This window comes from Pyrus communis, chromosome 7, assembly GCF_963583255.1.
Source record: "Pyrus communis chromosome 7, drPyrComm1.1, whole genome shotgun sequence".
NCBI classification, from domain to species: Eukaryota; Viridiplantae; Streptophyta; class Magnoliopsida; order Rosales; family Rosaceae; genus Pyrus; species Pyrus communis.
This window is the reverse complement of record NC_084809.1, coordinates 7,124,793-7,147,304: the sequence shown is the minus strand read 5'-3', so window position 1 is coordinate 7,147,304 and position 22,512 is coordinate 7,124,793. Positions and strand designations below refer to the sequence as shown.

The 22,512-nt window shown below is 39.1% G+C and overlaps 1 protein-coding gene across 1 annotated transcript; it reads right to left on the bottom strand.

Moving 5' to 3' along the window:
- Positions 1 to 1,624: 1,624 nt before the first annotated feature.
- Positions 1,625 to 2,512, bottom strand: LOC137740451 (uncharacterized). Its single transcript, XM_068480318.1, has one exon. It carries the CDS (start codon positions 2,510 to 2,512, stop codon positions 1,625 to 1,627), a length of 888 nt encoding a protein of 295 aa, XP_068336419.1.
- Positions 2,513 to 22,512: the final 20,000 nt, after the last annotated feature.

Sequence of the window (22,512 nt, the reverse complement as noted above, 5' to 3'; positions counted from 1 at the left end):
ACGCAACTTGATCTAACCAGAACTGGAACTTGCTAAATTTAGCATACAATTGGTGTTCCCTCAACCTCTTCAGCACCAAAGTAAGATGTCGAACATGCTCCGCTTTCGACTTAGAATACACCAGAATATCGTCAATGAAGACAATAACAAATCTATCCAAGTAAGGCTGGAACACCCGGTTCATCAAATCCATGAAGGCGGCTGGTGCATTCGTCAACCCAAATGGCATAACCAGAAACTCGTAATGACCGTAACGAGTCCTGAACGTCGTCTTAGGGACATCATCCCTACTAATCTTCAGCTGATAGTAACCAGACCTCAAGTCTATCTTGGAGAACACACAGGCACCTCGAAGCTGATCAAACAAATCATCGATACGAGGTAACGGATAACGGTTTTTAATCGTCACCCGATTCAATTACCTGTAATCGATGCACAGCCTCAAAGTTCCATCCTTCTTCATCACAAACAAAACTAGAGCGCCCCAAGGCGAAGTACTAGGCTGAATGAATCCCTTATCCACTAACTCCTGCAACTGAACTTTCAATTCCCTGAGCTCCGCGGGAGCCATACGGTAAGGAGTTAAAGAAATAGGATTAGTACCTGGAAGCAACTCAATAGTGAACTCCACGTCTCGATTTGGGGGTAAACCAGGTAAATCCTCGGGAAAAACATCAGGGAAGTGTCTGACCACTCTCACATCCTCAACTCTGCTAGGAACAGCCTCATCTAACACCACATGAGCTAGATACCCCTGACAACCCTTAGATAACAACTTTTTCGCTCGCAGCGCCGAAATAACGTCATGTCTCACCCTACTCTGCTCACCCACGAAAGTAACCACAGATAGTCCAGGTCGGTGAAACGTAACTACTTTCCCGTAACAATCAATGTTGGCACAATAGAAATGTAACCAATCCGTGCCCAGAATCACATCAAAGTCCACAATATCTAACGGGATAAGATCGGCTGACAAAGCAACACCCTCTACGATCATTGGACATCCTGGGTACACACAATCTACAACACATCTCTCTCCTCTAGGCATAGCGAACTCTAAATCGTACCCTAGAGGTGTGGGGCGAGGTTGCGTCACTTGAGCAAATGTATGAGAAATTACGGAATGTGTAGCTCCACAATCAATTAAGACTTTAGCAAAACAACCAAGAATGTTCAACGTACCCATAATCAAGTCTGGGTTGTTCTGAGCGTCCTGCAGAGAAATATTGTGAAGACGCCCCTGGCCCTGCTGACGTCCACCGCGGCCTCTGCTCGCCTGAACACCGCGTCCCTGAGCACCACGCCCCTGACTGGGCTGACCCGGTTGTCTCGAAGACCCTGCACTGCTAGTGGCAATCTCACCCTGCTGATATTGTCCTCCCTGATACCACTGAGAACCACCAGCTGGAGCTGGAGGATACGGCATATAGCCGCCCGAATACTGGAGATAGTCACCCTGGGAATAGGGATCCTGAGGGTACTGATACTGCCCCGGAGCGTAAGGGACAGCATCACCCTGATAGTGGTAAGCACCACCTCGACCCGCCTGGCCGTAGCTACTAGGACCCTGGATCTGCTGGAGTGGTGCAGGTGGTGGCATAAAGGTCTGCTGCGGTTTCTGCTGCTACTGACCTTGGGGACAATTCGCCGCACTATGTCCCATCTGTCCACACGTGAAGCAACCGCTGCTACCACGTCTACACTCGCCGAAATGCCTGTTGTTACACCTACGGCAAACTGGGGCTCTGCCTCGTCCACCATCGCCCTGTCTCTGGCCTCTAGCGCCACCAGAAAATCTACCTCCACGACCCTGTCCAGTGGCACTGAAGCCACCACTCGAAGAACTCGAGCTAGCACCACCCCTCTTGAAGTTCTGAGTCTGACGGGGCCCGAGCGATGCCTGACCTTTACCTTTGTCATCCTTCTTCTGATTGCCGTCATTTTCCTCATCAATGTCGCTCGACATGTTCTCAGAGTCCTCAATCCTTAACAAAATCTCATAGAAATCCTGGTAAGTCTCGCTGTGGACAGTAGTCGCCATCGAACGCCACTTCTTCTTAGTACCTAGGCGGAAGCGACGAAACATCTCCGTCGGATTACCAGCGACGTCAGGATGGTAACGAGACAAGTCCGTAAACTTGCGGTAGTACTCATTCGCCGTCATCTTCCGCTGTTTCAGCTCGGTGAACTCCTGTTTCTTTCTATCAATGTACTCAGGGGGCACATACCTCCTCTTGAACAAATTCGTAAAAACATTCCAATCAGTCATCTGATCTAGAGTCAACCTACAAAGCTCCTGCTCCCACCAAGCCGCAGACTCCGTATCCAGAAACCATGAGGTCGTCTCGACCCACCTCTCCATAGGAAGGTTCCCCTGATTATGCAACACACGGAAGGCCTTCTCTATGTGTTCTAACCAGCGCTCTGCGCCCTCGTGGCCCTCACTACCCTTGAACTTATCCAACTTCAGATTGTACATAGTCTCCAGAGGAGTCATCTGGGGAGGGCGCATCACTGACTGAAGGGCTGTAGCAATAACTTCCCCCAACTGAGCAACATCGGGGAAGCTAGACTCAGAAGTACGACGTGGTTCCCGACGAGGAGGCATAATTCTGACAGAAGACACCAAAACCATTAGAATACTCACAAGGACACAGGACTGCCAAACCTAGGCTCTGATACCAAACTGACACACCCCGACCGAGATCGGAGCGTTCTGGCCGTTACCCGAAGGTGACGTAGCCATGTGCACGTGCGGAAGCCAATAAAGTAATAATATAACAGTACGAATAATAAAAAAAAACTAGCATACAAAGTACTAAACAAGTGCTAGCGTAAGTGAAAGACAATTTCAGAGCAGGTCTACAGCAGTCCAAAAGAAAGTTGCGACATAAGTACACCCAAAAGTGACCCTACGCTGGTGAGTATCTGTCAGAAAGCCGGGAGAATCCTCTGGGAATACCACCGAAACTGCTAATCGACTAGAACCTGGAGGGACGCAAAACAAAAGCGTGAGTGGGCAAAAACAAAGCACTTTGAAAACCATTTAGCAAAATACATTCTAACCCCTCGCTGTAAAAACCTGTATACTTCCCAGAAAATAAACATATATACGTATGTATAGATATGCCAAACATGCTCAGGGGTATGCCAATCATGCTCAAGATATGCCATGTCGGAAATCTCATAATACAATGCAAGTGCTCAGGTATAAAGTATGTCAATAACATGTAATCTGGCAGCCGGAGTCACCTAACGTGACCTGTACGGCTGCATATAGAGCTCAAATCTCAAACTCAACAACTGAACCTGCCCACGAGTCGAAACCACCTAAAGTGGTCTGTACGACAGGCCTGGGTGTAACATATATATACGCTCTAGTGCTACGATCACGTGAAGACTGTGCGAATAATTGCGGGTCACCTACGAGTCGGAACCACCTAAAGTGGTCTGTACGACAAGACTGTGCACCTAACTTGGATCCAAGCTGAGCGTGTGGTGCGGGAGGTGAACATCACGTGAAGGATTGTGCCCTACTCAGGGCGGGAGCACTAACACTGGGGGTGCAGGTTATGAGCTCTCTAAGCATCTCAAACTACCTCTGAAAGTAAATATGAATACCACTTACCTGGCACTTACCTGTGCGTCCACAGCACCCAATATGCATATGTATATGCATGCCACTACTAATGCATGCAACGATGCATAAACGATGATAATAAAGTGCATGGCATAACATAAATAACCCTTTTTAAACAATTTCTGGGAATATAAATGTATATAGGTATATACGGAAAACAAAAGCCCACTCACTGGTATGTGGAAGGGTCGTAGCCCCCCTGCCTCGAGTGCGAACGCTCGTCCTTGGGGTATGTGTCACCTATATGCGAAATAACTATAAAAACGTTAACTTTAAAGCACATAACCAACTTCTCGTAATAACTTCTCATACATTGCTCAAAATGGACAAATGAATATACCAACGTGCTCTACACAACCTCAGGATCAAAACCATATTTTTAGAAAAAATTTCCTCCGCCGCACGCGCCCCCACGCGCCGGCCACGCGCAGGCACGTGTGGCGCACACTGACGGCGTCAACTGACACCGTTAGGAATATTCCGTCAAAACTGACAGATTCCGTTAACGGCGTCAGGAATATTTCGTCAGAATTGACGGAATATTCCGTCACCTTCTTTGTTCAATCTCCGGCGACGTCGCCGGCGCCGGAAACTGGGAAAACCTGCAACTTGGGTTTTCTCGCACATTTTTCCACCATTTTTCACGTTTCTTGCACCCAATTAAACCTTAGAACTAGTAGAACACGTCCAAACAAGTTTTAAGGTCTAAAACTACAAGATTATACCTGTCCAAAAACTCCATAACCGGCCAAGCTCGAACCAGGCTATTCTGACGTCCACTTCCGTCCAACGATACACTCCGAGGTTCCTTGGGACCTCACAAACACAACTACAAGCTTCAAAAGTCCAAAAACATGCTAGAATAAGTTTGCATGAATAGTAACTAAAACGGACCTCGTCGAATCGACGTGAAAACGGCTACAACCTTACCTGAAAATGGTACCACTGGACTCCTCTCAGCCCCACGAGCACGAGGGTGGTCTTGGTTCCCTCGATCTGTAAGTGGTTGAGTGTGTTCGTGTGTGTCCGTACAATTCCAATAGGAAGAGGAAGGAAATGGGAACACGGGAGAAAGAAAGTGACAGGGAGAAGACAGAGGGAGAGAGATAGGGACAGTGTGTGTGTGTGTGTGGCCCAACACATGCCAACACCACACCACCCACCAAACAGAATAACGAAACGAACTAGGGGCAAATATGTAATTTCACACGTGCGTTTTAATAATCCCGGGACGGGATGTCACAAAAACATTTACTCATCTATCATATTTGCTAATATTTGTTTTACAATTCTGTTATTATTTTTTGCCATCAACAGAGAACATTGTCTTGAATAGTACTGGCTCCTCCCTTTTTTTCATCGACCCAGACATCCCGGAGTTTAACTCATATAAATCAATGTCAATGCACTTCTAAAATCGTCCTTCCTGTTCAAACCTCTAAACATGTTGATTTTTCAAAATTTCTTAAACTTGCAGGTTCTCAACCTGTAAAGTCTCTGTAAAAATACTGGCTCCTTCTTCAAGGTAGGCAAATGAGGCTGAAATTCTGCGTACAACAAGAAGAGTAACAATAGATGAGCTGGCCTTTTCGAATCTTGATTTGTATAAGGTATACAAATGATTTGTGCTTTTCTATCTTTTTTTTTTTTAAAAAAAAACATTTACCTGCATTTTTACATATTGAACAGAATTTAATTTTGTTGTTGCTCTTTTATGATACACGTGTCATAAAACATGTAACAGAATGATACATTCCTATGTAAAGCATCTGTCAAACGTTTTGACACACGTTATGATTGGTGGTACAATGCTTGCCTTAGTTGTGTCAAACAAATGCATAAGGACCCGTCGACCGGACCACTCATCTGTCAGAAACACTCCAACCAAATTCCAACACCATGGTAACATTCAATATGCAAGTTTGTTATTCTGTCTTTTTTTACTTTTTCTACGATTTTCAATTCCATGTTGTTTCTTTCCAACTAAAAAATGACTTCAAATCTGTAACCTCTGTTCTTTAAACTTCTTTGCTCTGATTGTTAACAATGAGTTATAAGCCATAAAAAAAACTCATGGAATTCAGTTTTTAAATATTGGTACAAAGTTAATTTGATTCTTGAAGACAACACTAATGAAATTAGTGTTTTGATAATTGGCAAAGCTGGAGAAAAACTCTTTGTATGCCCTGCAAAGATTTGGTCATGAATCAGAGATTGATTGGCCAACAACAACTGCCAAATGAGTTTTTGCGACTGATTGGACAAAAGAAGATTTTCCACTTGCGATTTGGAAATAGAAAAAATAGTTTCAACTTGAGTGATGTGTTGGTTTACAATGTGTCTGATGATACAGCTATAGAACCAATAACTCCACAAATCTTACCTAGAGCAGTCACAATATCTTCCACTACTGTATCATCTTCGACCTCACCACCTGAAACAAGCGGAGAATCACATAAATGAAAGAGGGAGTCTGTGAGGAAAGCTCTTTTTACTAGCAGTGAACAGAGGTATAGATTCAAACTCCATAGTATCATAAAATCTAATACTTTTATTTTACTTCCTTGTGTTCAAATAATCATATCTTCTGGCTATCTTGCTTTGCTTAATATATACCTGTCAAGAATCTTTTTTTTTTTTTGTTTTTTTTAAAGACAAAATTTGAGTAAAGAGATACGAATTATAGTTGGACAACATTTTTTATGTTTTATCCAATAAAATGTGCTCATCAGTCATGGTCATTTAAAACAGTGAAGCAGAAGAATTTTCAGAAGTTGACCCGAAAGAATTTGATGAAATGCCTATCAAATTGCTGAAAAAAAAAATCACCTCCAGCTTCTGCAAAAAAAGATAGTCCCTCCAAAAATTAACTAGGTTAGTATGGTTTCATTTTGCTAAATTCTTTGCTTCAAAACTACTCAGCTGTGAACTTAATCACTGTCTAAATGCCTTGCATTATTTTTCTCTGTACAAGTTGGTTTCTCAATGTCAACACTGATAATGCTCCTGCTATAAGACGTTTCCTCCTTTGCTACAATATATTTTGCATCTTTTCCTACTCTGTATTAAACATTGTTATCTTTGGTGGTTTGTAAATACCACTTTCTGCACAAAATTGGACAATATTTTTTGCACCTCCGTATACCAGCATTTGTTAATTTTTTGTGTACAGAAGCTGGTTTAGTTTTTAGAGCACAAAGAACAACTAAAGTAGAATATATAGCTCTAATAGCTCTAATATTTTCTGTATCCCTGTATGAAAGTATTTGCTAATTTTTTGTTTGTAAATATGATCATCCTAATCCAAAAACAGTTATAAGTGCTGTGATCCAATCATAAACTTTCATGTTTATCCCTACCTTCTCACAATTCAAGCTTTTCTCCAACTTTTCCATTTTCTTTGTTATTAATGTTGTTATTGCTTTGCAAATTCATTTTTCAAGTCTTTAATATAGCATTTCATTCTGCTTTAAAACCCGCAGCATCGCGCGGGTATAAATAACTAGTTCACTACTAAATAGCAAAAAATTCAAGTTTGTTAGTAACAATATATCTCAAAAATTAACTCCTAAAAGTCAAAATTGACAGGGAAGAAAAGTTAAATTGTTTGTTAGTCATTTGAAATATCCAAGTCGCAAATTCTAATTCTCTATAACCGATGAGCCATATTGAGCTCATTTGTGCCCTCGGTACAACCTATGAGCCACATTGAGCTTACTTGAAATATCCAAGTCGCACCCACGCACCACCCCACCTCCCCCCCCAATATACAAAGTGACAGTTTACCTTCGGAGTCTCAAGAACACGGCCCTTGACCTAAGTCAAGTCCTTATTTATAGAAATACCACATGTAGCACAGGATCTCATCATACTGGTATTTTTCATAGCCTGCAATAGTAAATCAAATGAGCAAGACGAATTTTTGCAACATGTGGTAAAGAAACTAAACCTTTCATGACCTGCAAACCTATATCAGTCATAGTTCTTATTCTTTCCTGAGGCCCCATAAAAGCACCTTTCAAACTAACTCCAAACTCATGATGCAGAAAAACAAGCAGCAAACCTTGCTTGACAGGCAAGACAAGGGGAGTTATGCGAGGGACATTCTAGCCCGAACAGCAAGCGCTCTCTTATTCTCTTTCTCGTTTTCTCTGTCCTTGAAGTTGTGCAAGGCTATACCATCGATAAACCCTCACCCTCTGCAACACCACCACAATCCTCACCCACTCCCTCAATCCCATCAAACCCAAACACCCCCAATCGTGAATGACCAAAGACCTATGTCATTTTCCAATCTATCCGTTGGATTTGGAATGTAGAGAGGGGAAGAACAACATTTGATCTGTCAGGGCTTGAACCTTGTCAATGGCCTATGTCAACCAAAAAATAAAGCCCTAACCCAGTTGAAGCACAACGCGCACACACGCAATGGCACAATCGTAATTAAGTCAACATCAAAGCACATTTTCATAAACAAGATGAATAGTGCCATTTTGGAACACTATTTTAGATTAATGTAATCTAATAGAGTGGCAGTAATCGAAGTTTATTTTTTGTACATTGTTTTATTTTATGATTGAAGAAAGATTTTCAAAGTAGGAAGGGCCATCTATCAATCTATCACATATGCGTAAACCATTTGGATCTCTTTAACTAAACAGGCGATCTGTATTGAACAAAATTTGTTAAAAAGTTAATTTTGATCTCCCCAAAAAAAAAAAATGTAAATTAAGAGAGACTAAAAATCCAAGCAAGTTAAAAAAACAAATAAAAAATTAAAAAAAAAAAAAACCTCGGCGGTATGAAGGAAATTGTATTGGTAACGAAAAAAAATAGTTACACCTAGTCAGGGGGACATAAACCTTATCCCTCATAATACAAAGAAAATGAGAAAAAGAACATGAAAATGAATGAAGGGCATAAACACTACCCCTCCAGAAACGAAAACACAAAAGATACAAGTAAAAGAGGATATGACATGAAACCTAACCCCTTTAAAGTAAACCAAAAAGGTCTAGACCAAGCAAGTTAAGCAAACTTATTCTAACCCACTTATTGTAAGATACTTGCATGAACCAGACCACACATAATAGTACAACAGACACTACCAACAGCTGCAACATGAATTACAATAAGGACTAAGTCCTTTGCTCCTCCTCTCTCTTTTGGCTATTGACTACCTCCTCCTCTTGCTAAATGTCTCTACAAATCATTCATGCTTCTTGTCTGCAAAAGCGTTCCCGGCAACGAATCCAACAATTAGACCACAAAAAACTCTTGGAAGAACCATGTACCAATCAAACTTAAATGAAATTTCAGGGTCCTCATCTTCTTCAAAAACTGAAGTGTTGAGCTCTCCGAATCCTTGCATTTCTTTGACAGAGGTCAATACAAAGGTTATATTTGTTTCAACCCAATTTCAGGCAGGTTTTATGTCTCAAGACATGTTATTTTTTATGAAACTAATTTTCCTTACAAAATGTTAGTTTCAAAATCCTCACAGTCTTTTACTTCTGTGTCTGTCACACCACCATCTATTGCACCACTAATACAAATCAAAATGTTATTGTTTCTCATGTCACACCTGCATCTCATGCATCTTTACCATACACTCAACCCACGAGAGCTTCATAGTCTTTTTCTAAACCAACTAATGCCTCAGAGTTTTTGGATTCACCAATGCGAACCTTAGAGTTATCTCATTCTCATTCCCTTATCCCAGACCATATATACCTAGTGCCTCAGAGTCTTTAAGTTCATCACATAATACTATCTCCAGTTCTTCAGCACCTACACAGTCTCCAGTTCCTGTGGATCTTGATTTTCAACCAGAAAATCTCACAGTTATTCTTCCAGTAACATTTGTGAGTTTACATCCAATGCAAACAAGATCCAAAAGTGGCATTATCAAGAAGAAAGCTTTTGTAGCTTCTGTTTCAACCTTCTGAGAATTCAGTTGGAGAACCTTCATTAATTCAAAGCTACTAGTAAGGCTGCAGAATGGTAGGCAACTATGCAAGATGAAATTGATGCTTTGCATACTCAACACACTTGAGATTTGGTTCATCTTTCCACCTGATAAGAACTTGGTTGGTTGCAAGTGGGTTTATAGGATCAAGAAGCATCCAAATGGCTCTATAGCAAAGTATAAAGCTAGGTTTGTTGCCAAGGGTACAATCAAGAGGAAAGAATTGATTACAGTGAAACATTCAGTCCAGTTGTAAAGCCAACTACTGTTAGACTTATCTTAGCCCTTGCAGCTTAATTCAATTGGTCTTTAAGGCAACTTGATGTTAAAAATGCCTTCTTGCATGGCCATTTGACTAAGGAAGTTTATATGTCAAAGCCACCAGGTTTTATCAACTCTCACCATCCTTCTCACTTTGTCTGCAAGCTCAATAAGTCTTTGTATGGCCTTAAACAGGCTCCAAAAGTCTGGAATGAAAACTTTACCAATTTTCTACTAGGTTTGGGGTTCAAGCCTCACTTGCAGATCCATCTTTGTTTGTCAAACACATCTCTCTTGGCATTGTAGTTATGTTGCTCTATGTTGATGATATTATTCTTAATGGGAGTATCTCTTCTGATATTGTTGAAGTCATTTTGGAATTGACCAAAGCATTTAACCTAAGGATTTGGGCCAGTTAAACTATTTTTTGGGATTGCAGATTTCATATCATTCCAATGGCTTATTTGTTTCTCAGCAAAAGTAAATCAGAGATTTGTTAGCTAAAGTGGACACGAGCAACTCCAAACCCTGTGCTACACCTTGCCTTCCATATCACTGACTGTTAAAGAAAGATGGAGAACCATATCATAGTCTATATCAATATAGGAGCATAGTCGGTGCCTTGCGATATTTGACCTTCACAAGACCTAATATTGCATTTACAGTCAACCAGTGTTGCCAATTTAAGCATCAACCTATGAACTCTCATGTTGTAGTTGTTAAGAGAATTCTTAATTATCTGAGTGGTACATTTCACTATGGTATTCATTTTCAACCTGGAAAACTATCTTTGCAAGCTTATAATGATGCAGATTGGGCAAGAGATCCCAATGATCGAAGGTCTACATTTGGTTACATTGTTTATCTTGGTTATAGTCCTATCTCTTGGGCTTCCAAGAAGCAACATACAGTCTCTCGATCCTCTACTGAGACTGAATATTGAGCTTAAGCTACAGTAGCTGCAGAATTGTCATGGATCAAACAACTACTATGTGATCTTCATGTGCCTCTTTATGCTCATCCATTGATGTTTTGTGATAATATAAATGCTATAACTTTGTCATCCAATCCAATGTTACATTCTAGAGTTAAACATATTGAAATAGATTATCATTTTGTTCGAGAAAGGGTGATTCGAGGTGATTTGGATGTGCATCATGTGTCCTCCAAAGAACAATTTGCTAATGTACTCACCAAAGGCTTGTCTATTTCATTGTTTCAAGAACACTGTTCCAATCTCATGCTCGGTTCTAACAAGCATGAGATTGAGGGAGGATGTAAGGATGACAAAGATCGAGCTTCAAGCAAGGATCAAGATGTTGCCATGTGTTAGTAGATTAGGCAATGTAGCTGTTAAGTTAGTTGTGAAATAGGTTGCTTAGGGAATAAGCTATGTAACTAGTATAAAAGGAAAGATTACTCTTGTATTCTTAGTAGTGAAGAAATATATCAAAGAATTATCTCATTTCTTGCTCTCTCTCTCTAAACTTCTCTTTACTTCTTCGATCATACTATCACTATTGATGACCTTGGAGCTTAGTTAACTGCATTTCTACACATCCTACTACTTTCAGGCCAATATTTGTATTTGTATTAAATTAATGTGAATTTTTATCATGAATTATTTCTATAGTAAAATTTAGAATATAAAAAGAAAATAACATAATAAAATAATAATTGAATTTGACATATTCGGTGAAGAGAAAAAACTTTAAAAGATGTCAAAATGTTACATAGGATGTCAAAATTAAATTTTATGTTTAGAATTTGACATCACCCTTAGAAACGCTCCAATACGTTGTTCTGATTTTTTTAAATAACCATTAAAAGACATGAACCAGATTATACAACTAAACCCTGCGAAATCATGTTTCCATCTTCAGCTCCCATATCTTCAAACCTTCCTTCTTTTAGACGACTTTGCTAGTGGTTGACTAGAAATGGTGGAAAAAAAAAAAAACATATTGCGGCTGGTTCGGTATGGGATACCGAACCGAAATTCTTGTCTCGATTCCCAAACTGAAATTTTCGGGATTTTCAATTTCAAGACCGATTTCAAACCAAATTTTCGGAAATCTCAAAATAATTTCGGAATTTCGGGACAAATCAGGAATCCCAAAATAATTTTGAGCTTTTGGGCTATAATAACTTGCTGTGCAGCGTGCAGTGTGGTTTAGGGTTTAGGGCTATAATAACTTGCTGTGCAGCGTGCAGTGTGGGCTATAATAACTTGCTGTGCACCGTGCACTGTGCAGAATAGCCAATTTGCATATCTGTAGTTCCCAAGCATGAATCAAGTGATCAAGTCATTATGTATAGAAATAAAATCAAACCAAAATCCTTGCATATATCTGCCAATTCTACTACACATGCATGCAACAAAAATAAATTACAAATCCAAAATGAAAGACCTCCTAGTGTCAATTGGAGTAGACCGGATGCACTTGTTATTACAGCGGGTAATGGAGTGGAGTGGTGCAGTCGATGCTATACTTCAACCACCGTGCTCCTAACGAGAGGACAACACAAACTTTAATGAACAGGACGTGCATGTGAACAGAAAAAAATGAGAACTCAATTAATCAGATTTTATTGTAAGGAACAAAACTTAACTGCTCAACCCAAAACCGATAAACGGTTTTGGCCCTTCCTCCCCACCCAACCATATATTATCTCTATTAATTAACGAAACTCTCTTTGTCAATCAAAAGAGGGTGAAAATACTACTTAGTCTTCTATCACACAAAAAAATGATGGGCAATAATGTAATTTCACAGGTCCAAATTTTACTATTTTTTATTAAAACTTCACCTACAGGTGATGTTAAAATACCTCTAATATTTAAAAAAAAAAAAAACAAACAAAAACCTCCCACTCCCCTCACGTTCTCTCTCTCTCCCTTTCCTTCTCATTTTCTAAAAAAATGTGTTCACACGCATAAAATGAGGCAAATGCTTGTATATATAAAAGAAAAGCTCCAACCCTAAGAATCCTCCAAGCTATGCTCCAAGAGACACCGAACAATTACCAATTTTCTCAAAGTTAAAAGAAAAGCTCTGTGCTTTTTGCTGTCTCTCAGTACAAACCCCCCAATACTTTTAAGCCCTCTCCTCCTACTAACTTCTAAAAGGCTTCACGCCAGATAAAAATCACAAAACAACAAAAGCCCACCAGCGAAACGTAAATGCAGACACTACCATCACAAAATTCGCGCTTCACAAGCTCAAAAAATGGTTTAAAAATTGAAACTTTTGAAAGGAAAAACAATGAGGACGAAGGCGAAAACGAACCTATTGTGTGAAAGCCTTGGGAATTCGCACGGTGGCGTTAAATAGGCCCTTCCTCCCCACCCTGCCATAACCGATAAATGGTTTCCACCCTATCCCGACTTATCCCAATTAACTAAAGGGAAATTTTATTTGAACTCATCTAACCTCTTTCTACGCCTAATTTATTTTCTACACCCATATTATTTTTAATTAAAGAACTAATATCTCTTTAAATCCAAATTTATTACCTAAACTACCCTTCCAAATCCAATTCAAAATGTAAAGTTATGTTTACACCCATATAAAAAATAAATTCTCAAATTGAATAATTTTGTTTTAAAAGAGACTCGAAATTAAAAAAACATTATGGGTCCTTTGTCCTCCTCTCACCGTGATCTCTTCGACTAACTGGTCCCAATTCCAATACATTTCCAAATTCTTCAATTGTTTTCGTGGCAAGTGTCAATATATCTAACAAAGTCTTGAGTTTTAAACAACGATACTCTTTGTATATATACTAGTGACTAATAAGGCTGTTGTTATTAACATTGGAGAAAAAAAATAGTTGTTTAAAACTAACATTCATCTTCACAGATTACATTTTTTGTAATTTATACTCGTTTTTTCTAATCAAAACCTTGAGTTTTGAATATACTTAGAATCTTCTGAGGGTTAAAGTTCTTGTGAGCACATTCAAGTACAGTAGCTGTTATTTTGGGCCATAAACCAAATTGTTTTGTCTGCAATCTAATTGATGTGGAGATCTCCTTTAAACAAAGATTAAAAAACTTATATTCATAGAAAGGGTTTCATATATATCCCAGAAATTTGGTGTGTGCAACAATTTTTTAATACTTTCACTTCGGCAGTGTAAAAAGTTTAAACTATGAGTAGTCTGGCATTGACAAAAAAAAAATTGAAAATCAAATACTCATCTTCTAACTCTAAAAAAAAGTGAAACCAAACGAACAAAAAATTTCCATAAGTTGAGTCATAATTTAGTTGGAGGATTGATCAAAACTTTATCACCATCTATCGATAAAAAAAACTTGTTTTTTTCTCTATAAGAGCTTACAGGGTTTTAGCTGGAATGAACGTATGACAAATAAGGAGTATTTAAGTCTTATTATTAATTTCATATTATACTTGATGGTAATTATGCAATAGGGTAAAAAAGACAATTAATATTTAAAATTTAAGTTGGGTGTAGAAAGAAGTTACATTGTTTTAATTAAAATTTTCTCTTAACTAAAAGCATTTTACTTCCATCACCTGTCACAAATTTAACAACAAATGAACAACACATCCCCAACAAAAGTAATCAAAATTACCGATAAGAATCGTATAAATGGACCAAACAAGGTTTGCTAACGAAAATAGAGATATTTTTTTATAACAAATTACACACCCTCCTCCTAATCCCCGAATTAATCAAGCATTTGTTCTATAAAAAATGTTATGATTCGATTGAAACAACAAGAAATCTGAACAAAAAATGATTGTTTAATTCAATCCATTAACAAACCCGCCTACAGAAAGCTGCAAACAAATTGAAAACACAAAATATAAAAACAAAATACCAACAATAGGGTTTCAGCCCCTAAATTTCAAGTTCAAGTGTCCAACCAGTAAGGTTTATTTCTTCAACCCCTAAATTTCAAGCCCTAAATTAGATTTCAACCCCTAAACCTTAATCTAGAATTCCAACCTTAAATTAAATTTCACAAATCCTAATCTAGAATTCCAACCCTAATTGAATTTCAAACCCTAAAATAATTCTAAAATTTACCTGATATGGGGAGAAAAGAATCAGTGCACAGTCAGTCGACGTCAAGAGAGAAAGGTTTCTCCACTGTTTGTGAGGGATGAGAAGTCGAGAGAGACTCAGAGAGAGATCAGAGATCACAGAGGTGATTCGTGACTCAGGTGAGTCACTTGTGTGGCCGGATTCGAAAACAGAGAGAGAAATCGGCGAGGAATGTGGTGACAGTGAGCGAGGTTTGAGTTGAGAAAGAGAGTGAGTGTGCAAGTCATGATTGTGTGTGTGAGTGAGTAGTTCTGTTCTTCGGTAGGTTTGATAAGATTCAACGGTTGAGATTAAATCTCAATTGAATCCGATAGCTATTAAAATTCTAAATATATATTTAAAAATTAAATAATATCTATATTTTTCGGTTCGGTTCGGGATTACCGAAATCCTGAAAACTTGAGACCGATTGTCACATCCCAGACTCCAACCTCTCGGATATTGTCCGCTTTGGCATTCTGGGCCTGGACTATGTCGCAGCCACCCAGCTACCGCACGGTTTTGTTTTTGCAGGCCGTAGCCCCAAAAGGCCTCCTCAAAGTTAAAGCTCTGGGCATGGATATATAAGGCCCAAAGACCACGCCCTCACGGGCGATGTGGGATACAACAATCCACCCCCCTTAGGGAGCCCGACGTCCTCGTTGGCACACCACGACCGTGAGTCTGGCTCTGATACCAAATTGTCACATCCCAGACTCCAACCTCTCGGATATTGTCCGCTTTGGCATTCTGGGCCTGGACTATGTCGCAGCCACCCAGCTACCGCACGGTTTTGTTCTTGCAGACCGTAGCCCACAAAAGGCCTCTCTGAAGTTAAAGCTCTGGGCATGGACATATAAGGCCCAAAGACCACGTCCTCACGGGCGATGTGGGATACAACACCGATTCACGTACCAAAATTTCATAATCGGTTCGGTATTGGGTACCAAAATTTTCGAGAGTTTCAGTTCGGTTTCGGGAATTTTTCGGTTCAATTTGGGATTTTTGGGATTTTCTTTCCAGCCCTACATATTGGTAAGGAAAAAAAAAAATTGTCACTTTTCATCATACTGGCAATTTTTATTTCTGCAGGTGGAGACTTGAAGTCATGTTTCACTTTGTCGTGGTCGGTTGGGATGCTTTTTTGCTTTTTGTAAAGTTTTTTATTCTCATTATCTTCAATTGGCTCCGTAAGGAGATCTTTTATATTAAAATAACTCCATCGGGACAATTAGACCGATGGATCGGCGACTTTGAAGACCCAACAGCCAGAGCAACCTTCTCCAGCCCAGAGGGCGATTGGGCAGGCCGGGGGGGCCCGAGTGAGAGGCCCAACTAGAATTGGCGGCCCGAGAACCTGAGGGCCAAGTGATGCAACGTTGATGTCAAGGTGACGTCAACCACATTATAAAATTAATAAAAATGTAAAAAATTAATAAAAAATGTAAACAATTAATAAAAAATGTAAACAATCAATAAAAAAATCCGAAAAAAATTTAAAAATTAAAATTAAAAGATTTAATTTTTCTATAAATATCTTATCATTATCTTCCACCTTACACCACAATTTTATATTTTCTCAAATACTTTGGGTTGTAATTTCTTATTTAATGAAACGTGGTACAACGAGACCAATTAAAAATCATATCCGAAATTTGAAATAAAATTATTTTTTACTATTTTATAAAATAAAAAATACTAATATTTTATTGCATATTGCCATGGCTATTCAATTTAGGGGTGGAGATGCAAAAGGCAATTACTGTTCGTTAAAGGCAGTTAATGTTCACTGGAGGTTATTCAATAGTGACTTGCCCTAGGAGGCCTTTGCAGCGCTGGAGATGCTCTTACAAACTATACAACTAATGTCTAATACCATTAACTACATGTTTCTCTTTACTTGACAACCTTTATTGTGAGGAGTAATTATCATTGACAATAGCAGCCTCTTTCGTTGACAATAGAGGCTTTACATGTGTGGATAGACAGCAGCATCCCCAAAATCACTTCTTGACAGACTCCAATCAATTTATAATAACAAGGAAACACAATTCCTCAATCAATTTACCTAACCTTACCTAACCTTACTAAAAGATCAATCAATTTACCTAACATTGTTGACATAACTACCCTTACTAACACTTTCCTTTCTTTTCAGTGAACTTTAATGAATTATGCATGGGTATTTTTTTTAGTATAATGATATTTTACATTAAGGAAATGAAGAGTTCGGCTAAATCATACAATGAGCAATATAATTTGATATCAAATTTGTCATCCATGAGAATCAATTATAAGACATCTCACTTCAAGAGAGTAATCACTCATTTTAGTGATGTAATTACGTCACTCAAAATATTTAATTTACGTATTATCTAACATAAAGGGTATTATTACCACTATAAGACTTGGGATTTACTATTTTCACTTACATGTGGTTAAATATCTTAATAGATAGGGTGTTTGGTTTATATCCATGCATTCTGGATTCATAACTCAATTCTTCCAAATTATTATAATTGTAACATCCCACATCGCCCATGGGAATGGATCATGTAAGCCTTATATGTATATTTTCATCTTTACCTAGCATGAGGCCTTTTGGGAGCTCACTGTCTTCGGGTTCCATATGAACTCCAAAGTTAAGCGAGTTCGCGCAAGAGCCATCCCAAGATGGGTGGCCCACTATGAAGTTCTCGTGTGAGTTCCTAGAAACAAAACCGTGAGGGCGTGGTGGGGGCCCAAAGCAGACAATATCGTGCTACGGTGGAGTCGAGCTCGGGATGTGGTGGGGGCCGGGGCCGGGATGTGACAATTTGGTATCAGAGCCAATCCTTGGTTGGAAGTGTGCCGACGAGGACATCGGGCCCCTAAGGGGGGTGGATTATAGCATCCCACATCGCCCAAGGGAATGGATCATGTAAGCCTTATATGTATATTCTCATCTCTACCTAGCACGAGACCTTTTGGGAGCTCACTGACTTCGGGTTCCATAGGAACTCCGAAGTTAAGCGAGTTAACTCCGAAGTTAAGCGAGTTAACTCCGAAGTTAAGCGAGTTTGCGCGAGAGCCATTCCAAGATGGGTGACCCACTGGGAAGTTTTCGTGTGAGTTCCCAAAAACAAAACCATAAGGGCGTGGTGGGGGCCCAAAGTGGACAATATCTTGCTACTATGGAATTGAGCCTGGGATGTGGTGGGGGCTTGGGCCGGGATGTGACAATAATAGTTTCGAACCATCTCCCTCCTCTTACTAATTTTTTTTTTTTTTTTTTTTTTACACTATTTACACTTAATAATTATCTGTTCTTAACTTCTTACCTAGAAAAATTCAAAGTTTCCATTTTACCCTTTTAAAGAATAAAGATATATAAAAAAAAACTTAAAACAGTAGTCGGAGCTCTCACTGGAGTCAACGGCTCCCAACTACCTCATTTCCCCGCCTCTTTCATCTCCGTTCTAGTCCAACGCATGGACCCACTTTACCTGCTTAATTAATTAGTAGCAAAAATATGGTTTCACCACAAAGAGTTGCCAAAGACCATTTCTGTAAATTTGAAGTTAGATCATAAATTAAAGGGAGTTAAGATGGATGAAAGTGTAGTGGTAGTCATTTTCACTTGTAAGTGAGATGTATTAGATTCGATTCTCACCAAAGAACCAAAAGTGAATTTGAACTACATTATTGCTAACCCAATTAGGAGGCTTAGCCCACCATGTTCCTTTAGTGTAGATAATATCGATTGTTAGAAAAAAAAAAATTTAGATGAAAGTGAGTCTGTTACATCTCTATAGTTAGAAAGGAGTGATGCATAGACAAATTTGTTTCAAAACTTAGTAATGCCCTTGTGTATTTCTTATGTAATCCTCGCACCCCTACATCCTACCATTACGTATCAATTCTGAACGTATCTTGAGATTGGGGCATGAGAAAAAGTGTATGTGCAAATGAAGAACAATGAATGACGTTGGCGAGGAAAAAACAAAACAATACAAGGTATTACAAGTTAAATCACGAAGATTCCATGACTTTTTTTTTTCTTGATGATTAAATTGTTTTTCACTCCCGGTGTAATTGAAGGAAGAGGAACTGAACTCCATTCATAGACACAACTCCTCATTGCTTTCTTTCGATAAGCTTAAAGCTTGGTGAGTGGTTACAAATAATGTTGATTTTTAAAGAAAAATAAAAACATTAGATCCTAACCTATAAAATTAAATTTTTCGTTGGAGAGGACTGTTGTGCCAACAAAATTTTTCTTTGTCGATTTAAAAATTGTCGGCGAAATGATATTTTCTAGCAGTGTCATTTCCATCTCTATCTCTCATATCATCAAATCCTTCCCTTTTGGAGACAACTTTGCTAGTGGATGACTAGTAATGGTGGAAAGAAAATGATCAGATTGGTGAGAAAAAAAAAGTTAGCCACTTCTCATCATATTTGCAATTCTTCTTATTTCTGTAGGTAACTAAGATAAGGCATAATTTTTCTATTAAACACTTGTCGAGACCGAAGTCATTGAACATAAATAAATTGGGTTAATCTTAGTTTACTACCTTGAAGTTTCGTGATTTTCAACATTTGGTGCATGAAGTTTTTTTCATTCTAGAGTCATACCTCAAGTCTTAATTTTGGGACAGTTTCATATATCTGTTAAGTTTTCCGTTAGAATTTCTGTTAACTGATGACATGGCGCTCAGGTAGACAATAATTGAGCGTCACGTGCCAATATAGGCCCATTTCAATATTAAAAAAATTTAAAAAATACAAAAAAAAAAAAAAAAAAAAAAAAAACCGACTCGTCCATCTTCACCTCTCTCTCTCCAAGCACAGTCGATTGGAGCCCTAATTTCTCACTTTCACCAAAGCTCATCGTGATTCCCTAACCTTTCTGGTTCTCCATGTCCTCTAAATCGGGAGTCTTGACCTCCGGCGGCGAAGCCTCCGAGCCAAACCCTAACCCTAACTATACTTCCAAACCCCTAGAAGACCAATTGGCCGCCCTTGCATTGTCGGAGGTCGATAGCCACGGGAATGGCGTTGCACATGGATCGACTGCGAAGAACAATCACCAAGACTCCAACTTAATCCCGAGTGAAGAACATTCGCTATCAACACATAGCTCTGAGCATCGGACTCGACAAAATGCAAGATCCGGCCAACCCGAAACCAGATTCGAGCTCCAGCTCTCAGGACTCTCACCACCTACGCATGGCACCGCCGTTTCCAAACATGGCTCCGAGCACCCTGTTCTAGGGCTCTTACACAATCGAACCCAATTTGAAGTCCATTTCCTGATCCCCGACGACATGGATCTGCTCCAGGACCCATTCGAAGCCCGTCCTGTAGCTTCGAGGAGCTGGGAGGCTCTGAGGACAACATCTTTGGCACTTACATGGACATGGAGAAGCTCGGATCCAAGCTCGATGACAGACCCTATAATCGACTGTGCTTGGAGAGAGAGAGAGAGAGAGAGAGAGAGAGAGAGAGAGAGAGAGGTGAAGAGGGAGCAATGAGAGGGATCAGGGAAGAGGGACAAATGGGGTTTTTTTCTTTGTTTTTGCATTTTTTTTAATTTTTTAATGTTGAAATGGGCCCATATTGACATGTGGCACTCAATTATTGTCCACCTGAGTGCCACGTCATTAGTTAACAGAAATTTTAACGGAAAACTTAACGGATGTATGAAATTGTCCCAAAATTAAGACTTGAGGTATGACTCTAGAATGAAAAAACTTCATGTATCAAGTGTTGAAAACCACTAAACTTCAGGCTAGTAAACTAAGATTAACCCAAATAAGTTAGAAAGTAAAAATAATTATATTCTGATATTTCCTAGTTTGAGCTTAGTGCTCTTGCAAACCTTACAACGATTCGTATCTTAATTTTTACAATTGAGAGAAACTTTTTAAGACACAGCCAATTCTGAAAAGGAATATGGTGAAGATGGTTGTTTCTTTTTTAGATGGTGACGTGCATGTGCGTTTATGGGGGATCAAATGCAAGAGTCTATATGTCACCCTATTTCCAAGCTACGTCTAGGATAGACACGGCACGTCACCACGTACTTGATCATTGAACCTTTATGTTAGACTGTCTATATACCCTACAATGGGATCAAGCCATTCATAGTTCACCCTTCTTTTAAGCTCTAAAATTCTCAAGGCATTAATTGGCAAGAACATAGAGCTCCAAAATCACACAAGGGAACCAATTGAGCATGCCCTGTTGGATTTTTGTCTACATAATGAAATCATATGTGAAACAACATTGTCACTCACCTAAATCACAATAGTTTCCAACACAATCCACAATCACAATAATTAAGCGATCCAACGAATCAAAGATGTCCAATATTAACATTTAACTACGTTAATCAATCAACAAAATCACATATCATTTCACGAAGTTAATAAAGGAACTCACCATAATTCCCTACCTCGATTCCAAGCAATAATATGATAACTCTAATTTACAAACATAATATCCACTGTGAGCAATTCCTATGCACTCGAATATAGGTTTTTAGACTAACTTAATGAAAACAAACAAGAACTGGGATTTTGGACCACTCAACGGAATCCAACTAAAATACGGCCGCCTATCGAAATTAACCAAGTACAACTAATCCTGACAACCCTAGGTAGGTAGTGATCACCATTGCAGTTACACTAAGCATGATCACCCCCATCATATGTATGGTCCTCAATCGCGAATATAACAAGCAATACCAGATTCTAACTCTAGGTAGTGACACCCATCGTAAATATACCAAGTATGGTCACTTCTAGAATGCGTATGGTCCTCCATTGCGGACATACCAAGCAGAACCATAGGCATAGTCTAATCATGCAGGCAATGATCACCCATCGCGGATATACCAATTATGATCATCCCTATTATATGTTCGATCCCCAATCGCGGATATACTAAGCAGAACCGTATCCTAACTCTAGGTAGTGATCACTCATCGCGGATATACCAAGCATGATCACTCTTAGAATGTGTATGGTCCCTTATTGCGTATACACCAAGTAGAACCATATGCATAGTCTAATTGTGCAGGCAGTGACCACCCATCGTGGATATACCAAGCATGATCACTATCATATGTACGGGCCCTTTCACGGATATACCAAGCAGAACCGTATCCTAACTTTAGGTACTGATCACCCATCGCGGATATACCAAACATGATCACTCCTAGAATGCGTATGTGGTCTCCCATTGCGGATATACCAAGCAGAACCATATGTATAGTCTAATCATACAGTAGTGATCACCCATCGCGGATGTACCGATCATGATCACCCTTGAAAACGTATGATCCCCTATCGTAAGTATACCAACTAGGACCATCTTTGTACCGTCGAGTGCAACCAATCACCACACATCTTATCCTCTAATTGAAGAAATTATTAACTCATCAAGATTCATATCAACCCTAGTTGTTTTCAAGATGAAGGGTGAGATTTTTCTAGTGGAGGAGACTGATCTATAAAAGATAAAGAAAATAAAATGTTTCAAATCTTGAAAAAGATAAATTAAAGTTCCACATTGGTAAGAAAAAAGTTGTCACTTTTCATCA